The sequence below is a fragment of the Ruditapes philippinarum genome, unplaced genomic scaffold (genome assembly GCF_026571515.1).
Source record: "Ruditapes philippinarum isolate M1 unplaced genomic scaffold, ASM2657151v2 ctg19511_1_1_1_1, whole genome shotgun sequence".
In the NCBI taxonomy this organism is placed as follows: domain Eukaryota; kingdom Metazoa; phylum Mollusca; class Bivalvia; order Venerida; family Veneridae; genus Ruditapes; species Ruditapes philippinarum.
Genome location: NW_026852709.1, coordinates 2,537 through 10,798, shown reverse-complemented (window position 1 = coordinate 10,798; position 8,262 = coordinate 2,537). Strand labels below are relative to the sequence as shown.

At 32.6% G+C, this 8,262-nt stretch overlaps 1 protein-coding gene across 1 annotated transcript; it reads right to left on the bottom strand.

Moving 5' to 3' along the window:
- Positions 1-1,547: 1,547 nt before the first annotated feature.
- LOC132722110 (uncharacterized) lies at positions 1,548-3,644 on the bottom strand. The gene is made up of 2 exons (XM_060706547.1): positions 2,576-3,644; positions 1,548-1,982 (listed from the first exon to the last, which is right to left on the bottom strand). Exons 1-2 carry the CDS (start codon positions 3,392-3,394, stop codon positions 1,656-1,658), a joined length of 1,146 nt encoding a protein of 381 aa, XP_060562530.1. The 5' UTR covers positions 3,395-3,644; the 3' UTR covers positions 1,548-1,655.
- Between the last annotated feature and the right edge of the window lie 4,618 nt (positions 3,645-8,262).

Below are 8,262 nucleotides of genomic sequence, written 5' to 3'. Positions count from 1 at the left end.
GGCGAAAAAAATTATACTTCTATATAATTTACCCAAAACTGCTTGTAATAACCCAACACCACTTAAATTTATAAACAAAAGTGTCAAATAAAGCACAATTTTATGTAAAAAAACTTTCTTGTTAGATATTCAATAGTTGTTATTTGGCTGTTTTCATAATTAGAGTGGTGTTGGGTAATTGCATATAGCGTTTGGTAGATTATTAAAAATACCGTAAGTATAAACAGTTTGTATTGGGGAAATTATCTTCTCTTTTCAGCCATAATTTATGTTGCTCTCATTCAGGAATATCAGTTTACAACTATTAAATATCTAACAAGAAAGGTTTATATATTCATTTTGTGCTTTATTTGACACTTTTGGTTATAAATTTATGTGGTGTTGTGTAATTACAAGTGGTGTTGGGTAAATCAATTTGTACATTTTTTTTCGTCCAAAAAGTTTTTTTTTTAGTAAAAGTATCCATTCACAACTATAAAATATAAAACAAGAAATGTTTTTACATCTAATTTGTACTTTATTTGACACTTTTCGTAATAAATGTAGGTGGCGTTGGGTAATTAAAGTGGTGTTGGGTGGTGTTGGGTAAATCATGCCTCCCATTTTTTCTGGCCGTAATATCGAAATAGGGGGATAGCCATTATGCTGGATCAGATTAGAATTTAAATTTATAGGCAGATTAGTTCGTTCTTATAAAAAAGACCATTTCAGGGAGTTGACCTCTGAGGAGTGGGGGTTTACTGTTTGTGACAAAAAACGAATGTACTGGAACAGGGCCAATGCCATAGTGTATAAACAAATCCTTGTACCATTTCTTGCAAGTATATATAATTATCTTGAGAGTACAAACAAAATTAATGCTACTTCCAGTCGCTACCATTCTTGTGAGCGTTTATAAATTAACTGTACTTTTCTTGCGAAACAGGAAGTAATCTTGTTTATATTCTGTGAATGTTCTTTGCACATATTGAAACTGCAGAAGACATCTCGTAAACCACTGAGCAAATCAAAAAGATGCATCGGAGGAATGATAATTAGCATTTTTTGACCCATCAAACAAGAAATAGCAGTATATTGTCTGGATATGCAGGGTGGAGCTATTTTCTTGGAAGTCTTTTTACAAAAATAATACTCATTGACACAATTTAATGATTAAGGGCTTATCCCATTTCACTAGCTTCTACCGATTTTTCTCAGAACTCGTACTAGTATTTAAATTAAGGCAGTTGCTACCGGTACAGATCCGTACCCGTAGCCTATACTGACTGGATTGACTACGGGTACGGAAATAAACCTTAGTTTTATGCTTTCCGTTTTATCAGTTTTTTCATTCCTCCAAAATGTGACACGACCCCTGAGCCCCAACCGCATCACCACTTCCCAAAGTGAAAAGAAATTTTATTCCAGAATTTACCAGTTTTACTTTTTTATTTAAATGCGTGTGACATCACTTAACCCCTGCATCTAGCGGGAGGACATGTCCAACCATCACATATATATATATTTTATTCCATGTTGCTAAGAAGTATAATGTAAGAAGAAACACAAATGGGAATACTATTTAATCGAAATGAATGAAGCAATCAATTATGGCTTTAAAACAGGTATTAACCCGGTAAGTGTCTGTCAGCCAAACTTGAAGGCATTTTTGTCAGTTACAGTAATGATCTTACATGTTGACGAATTTCCTGGTATAAATTGTGCGCACCGGCAGCATCCTTAGGAGGAGCGATACCATATTCTGCCAGAAATGATGTACACAGTTCATATATATCATCATCACATGGTTTAGATGATCTAAATGTTGCACTCTCTTTGCAAGTGTCTATATCCTCAGTAGCAACTGGACACAGGTAGTCACGTGCATTCCAAAGATTCGAAAAATTATACATCAAGGCCGGCCTTCCAGAGGGAGCAACAGAGTTTCTCGTCGGACGAATATGATGGTTGTTCCAAATATCTTTAGCAATATCAAGCTCATTCTAAAGAAAAAGAACAGCATATTTTAAGTATAAAGGTCATTTTGATACCCCTAATATATAGCCAAAAACATTTATAATATATACATATATATTTTATATAAATGTAGACATGAAAGACTATACATGTAATACATACATGTAATTATATAACAAGAGCCAAAATAACTTAATCGTTCTCCTGACTAATATCGCTTATATATTTTAAGTGATAATAAAGCTTAGGAATGACTATGATTTACGGGTCCTTAATGCTAGAACGAGAATTAAGTATCACATGACATCGATTCTAGCTGACATCCCAGAGTTTCGCCAGGATTACGGGAGTACTTTTGATGATTTTAGACGCCATTTTGGGCAATTTGTAACATTAACTTGAGCGATCTAATAATTAATGTTTTTAATGCCCATATGGGTAAACGAGATCTATTTACTCCAATTACTTCACCCAGGTGCTACCTGAGTCATGAAAGGTAAAACTACTGAAATTACTGGAAGACTGATCAATAACGCATCATCCTTTAAATTATATTCAATAACCACTTTATACTGCATGTATTTGTCTCTGGAATAACACGTAAATACTTTATTTTTACCTGTATTAATGATAAAAAGCAGAAACGCAAGATATTCTTGTCCACGAAATCGCCAGAGAAGTCCCCTGTATCTTGTATATGACTGAATGTTTGAATCCAGTAGTTCATATGTTCCCGACGAAGATACCCCCACCAACATTCTATCCGTTGGTTGGCTGTACTTGTCCCTTCAATGTAGGAGCGCTGGTACATTTCGTCGTTTCTCCTTAGAAATATCTGAAAATCTCGAACTCGAACATTTTCTGTGCCATAATCTCCCCTTAATAATACTGGAGAACCGCCCAATTCTTCTACTGCTTCCAAGTAATATCCACCAATGACACGCGGGTCATTGTTTGTGTGAAATGCGTTCAACCAAATGACATTTCTCGAAAAACCACAGATACATCCACTCACACAAATACCAAAAGGTTTCATCTTGTCATAACCGTCCAAGTGCCAAATGAAATTAGGGCCTGGTGCATAATACTGTCTTCTTTGAAGTCGTCTGGCCGACCTTAGAGACGATCCAACAGGGTCCATATACTTCAAAATCAAGCGCACATCGTTCACTCTGACATTAAGACCATAGGCTTGGCAGCGTGCGTGCATTATACGATAACCATGTTGTTGACCTGATTCCTGTAATTGACTGTGTATAAAGTCAACAACTTGCCTTAAATCATCGTAATTTCTTCGGGCTAATCCCTGCGCTCGCATCAACCTTCTTAAATGCCTTAGTCCGATACAAATGTTGTGCCTCTCTTCTAACATATTTTGAATATCCTGATACTTCAAACCCATTTCAAAATACTGTTTAATTAAAACATCTCTATCCATTTTTCTGACAACAAGATGCAAGAAATTGATTGGTTGAATTATGTTGTGGGAACAACATAATTAATTTGTTCGCACAACTTATTATCTTGAGGGAACAAGATATTGAAAAAAATATAGCAGAAAATAGTTTGTTCCCACAGAATAAAAAAAAGATTTTTCTCACAAAATAAGTTGTTCCCACAGAATAAAAATTCTTTTTTACTCAAATTAAGTTGTTCCCACAGAATAAAAAAAGATTTTTCTCACAAAATATGTTGTTCCCACAGAATAAAAAAAGATTTTTCTCACAAAATATGTTGTTCCCACAGAATAAAAAAAGATTTATCTCACAAAATATGTTGTTCCCACAGAATAATAAAAAATACTTCGACAAATAAGTTGTTCCCACAGATTATTAAAATAAATCGACTATGTCCTCTCCATGCTTCCGTACTTCTCCTTTAAGGGCGAACATATTTTTGTTCCAATATTTTGTCAGTGTGAGCGTGGGCTTAAGAGAGCGTGGGCTTATATATAGTAGATAAGTCATCTTCATTTTTTGAAAAATGTGATATGGTACGTATCATTAGATATAGAATCTAGTTATAATAAATTTTATTGTAGGAATTTATTCAAAATTATTACTGACGGTCCATTGTCTTCGTGAAACACCAATATAGTCATCAAAATATGAATTGGGTTAACATATTTGTATTGTGAATAACTCTATTATTAAGTACTTTATTACGTGGTTTTCTCATGTACATTTTGGGTTTGTCAGTTTTGGTTGGTTGTATTGTTATTACAAATAGTGTTTTACATTGAATGATCCAGTTATTATGTATTACAAAGTTAATCTTGAACAAGCAATATGTTATCATATGATTATTATAGTTTACCTACTATTGTTCTCCGCTGATTAATAAGTAATACATTTACCCGAGAAAAACAGTTCAAGTTTAAATACGGTATTAGTTTATGTATCGATCCAGTGTTCAGGTATGATGTAGCTAACCGGGACTGTAAAGATGTACCTCATGACCTTTTTTCCTATATTCCTATTTTTCTGAAATTGATGACAATTTTATGGATACTTAAGTGAAGCATACAGCTTAAGAGCAATAAATACAATGCAGAAAATAAGAACGATTGGTTTGTAGAAAAAACGATGTGATGCGTACAATTTAATTTGATGCCTTGAGAAGCAAATATAAGATTGTAAGTATTTCCTGAATGTATATCAGAACTATGATATGATCTGCTAATTGCTTCCTTTCTTTGTAATTCAATGCCAAACCCCACTATACGTGAAGTGAAACGCAAGCGTTTATTAGTTATACGTGATAATGCCACTTTTTATCAACAAAGTTGTGAGTTTTGACAAATTCGAATTTAGTAACCTGTCACGTTCATGTGCACCAAAACCCTCCGCTGTTTCGTCATTTATATTTCTAAAAGCCACACTACGCCCGGGGTCTGTTTTTCTGACAGAAAGTGCTAATAACACGTAATATTTTGGAATGTTGAAACCAAAGTTTACGTGCGTTTATTGTCTTTTCTGTAGGTCTCTCCGGTTTTCTTTTTACGACCCTTATTGCACTTACATGTATGACATTTTGGATATTATTAGCCGGTATATTTTGTATATTATCGTCAATATTGTTCCTGTGGAAAAAAATGTTGATATTCTAATCTCTAACATGCCTACCAAAGTTCGTGATGAACAATGTATTTTGTCTGCCCATTCATAAATGATATACAATTCTGGTTAAAACCAATTAACCATTGAAAAAATTATAAGAATATCTGGTCATCAGATGTCTACTAGTTCATCTTCACTTGCTGTATTTCTTGCTTGGACGCCCTTTGATGCTTTGCATCAATGCTTTTCTTGTATATATAATGTACTGCAATTCGTCTAACAAATAGGTTTCGTATCTCAATTACGTGATATTTTTAAAGGGTAAATACGATTAACATTAGAAATGTGATATCTCTGTTTACTATTATTTATTTATTTATTTATTTATTTATTCATTTTTAGATTTATTTATTTTTAGATTTATTTATCTACTTCTAGTTATCAAACTTTCCTCTATATGTATATGAAAGTAATTAAAGAATTTAAACTTTCTAATTACATAGGAAAACTTCCTTACTTAGATAAGTAATGCATTGAAAAGATTAAAATTTTAAGACAAAATCTTGTCTAAACAAATTTGCAAGCACAAGTATTATATTATTTACACTAAAAACAAGTGTTTTGCTGGTCAAAACACTATTTCTTCCTTTAAAATAAAAAATAAATGCATCTATGTAACATTTTACGTTAGGAAATATATCTTTAGGCCAAAAAAAATGTCTGGTTCAGGAAACATTGGTCCAAAAAATTAGGAGGGTAGGGATTTTTTTGTTGTTGGGAGAATGTCTTATCAGTATATAGATGTGTTGCTTGCTTAACATACTTAAACAAAGATTGTCATCAATCAATGCAAACACCATTTTGTAATTAACTATCAGCATGTGATATTGTGTTGTGTAGTCATTTCACCATGTAGCACCTGTATTCATACTAATTTGCTTTCTATTCTGCTTATTATGTACCCTTTCCCTTTGAATCACCCGCTGTACTATGCTATTAACCTGCATCTGACAGGTCTAACAATTAAAAGAACAAGGGTCACCTCTGTAACAAGTTAATAATAATGCTGTATTATAAGCTTAGAGCATCTGACATGCACTATTCCGGGGACCAAAATAACACAGTTATAAATAATTTTTCTGTACGAAATCTGCTGTGGTCATAGTATTATTTTTACAATAGGTTTATCTCTTAGATTTGGTTTGCTAAATTGCTAATCATGGTCATGCAACTACATAGTTAGGTGAAGAAGCAGACGCTTGTTTTGGTTGAGTCTATTATGTTTTGTTTAGGGGGTTGAGTTGTCATACACAAAGTTACAATTTATATGCATTTATTTTTTTCCAATGATTGTTATTATCTTAAATGCTTCTGGGATTGTTGTTTTATCAATTCATTTGTAAATAAGATTGTTATATGTCTATTAACGGAATAATTTTAATGAACACCAAATTAGTTCACACCTACATGTGTATTGGTAACGTGATGGTTTAAGCAATGAAAACACGTCAATTTATTATAACCCAGGCAGAGAAAAAAGTGTGCAAAGAGTAAATCGATAATCTTTATGTAGCCAGCAAACTTTGAATTGCAAGTATTTTTCATATCTTTTCGGCAGGATAAACTGTCCGAGGATTCGTATCGTAAAATGACTGCCATTTACAGTATCAAGTGATTATCCCAAGCACCACCGCGACTTAGCGCGGGAATTTTAATTATAGCTAACCTCGGCGCGTATACCTTTTTCATATTTTATTGTAATAAATATTTACAAACTGTGTCTTTCGGGTTTTTTTATCAATATATAACCAATAATGATGTTAATATGAATAAATAATCATATCTCAAATCTTTGACTATGATTTACAATGAAATTCTACCTTAAGTGTATTAAAAGGTTTTTAATTTCCCTGTAATTTTATTTTGTGATTATGCTTCAAAGCAGTCAATTGACCTAGAATTTCTTTTATATTTTTGATTTCCTTGAAATCATTTTTCTCATCTGAAGGCATGCAACTTTAATATGGTGATACATTAATTACATTCCATGAAAATGTTTAAAGATATAAAAATATCTCATGGCATGTTTGTTTCATTTTACATTACACCTTTAATTCAGCAAACATAAAGTCTTCACAAAAAGTAGTATGCAATCGTACTTATATTACATACGAATGTATGTAATATTTTTCTTGTTATTAAACATATTTAAATGGTCTTCAGTGTGCGCAAGTCTATAGATATATATGTGCAACTGGTACCAACAGTTGCAGGGTTCTCACAAAGAAGGAGCCTTGGGACTCCCAAGCACAAAAAAGTAGGAGTTTCAGGTCACATTGAATATGTTAAGCCATCTTTGCTGCACTTATATGCAGTTGACAAATATGATGTATAGTAAGGGGTTGGGGGTCAGAGTTTGAACAGAGGAAAAGCTTATTCAGGAAAATGGTAATATGCCCAAAATGAAAAACACTGTACCATAAAAGTGATTCAAAAGATTTGAAATAAAATTTCAAAAACATACATCATCAGACCATTATTCTGTTTTCTTACACACCCCCCCCCCCCCTCCCTTAAAAAAAGAAAATATTCATTGTATGGTACAAACACTTTACTGGTAAATTGGCTCCATCTTAACTAATGTAAACAATATCTTTAGTAAATTTAAGTCTTTAAACTCTATTTTTTAGTGTTATTACACACATTTTGATAAACAAAACATATCTTCCTTTTGGTTATGATTTTTTAAATTATAAAAAAGCGGGCATTTCGCGGGTTCGAAAATATGTGACAATTGAAAATTTGTCTGTTTCCTGCAGAAACATTCACAATTCTACTTGTTGTTGATTTTGATCATATAAGATTAAATATTTTTTTATTATTTTAAGATTGTTACTCATCGGCTATTTCAACAGGCATTAATTATCTTTCTCTACTTTTGCTATTTGGCAATTGGTATAAGAATAGAGAGTAAGTATTTTGTATGGAAGTCAAAATACTACCTTTATCACATACCCTTGCCGTTTTTGCGACTCCGTAAAATGGTATTGCAAGGCCGTGCATATTTTTTGACGTGACGTCATTTGCGTTATAAACATGGCGTTAAGACATGCTAAATATCAGCGTTAACACTATACGCACATAAATGAAAAATGGCCGTTTTTTTACTTCAAACGGTCAATATTGTTTGATATGTGATAAATAAAACTATCTATGTATGTTTTTCTGTGATTTACTCGGATGTCGT

Coding starts and splice junctions, on each gene's coding strand:
- LOC132722110 (XM_060706547.1), bottom strand. CDS start 3,394: ATGGATAGAGATGTTTTAATTAAACAGTATTTTGAAATGGGTTTGAAG. Junction 1,983..2,575: donor GCTTTTTATCATTAATACAG/GTAAAAATAAAG, acceptor CTTTTTCTTTAG/AATGAGCTTGATATTGCTAA.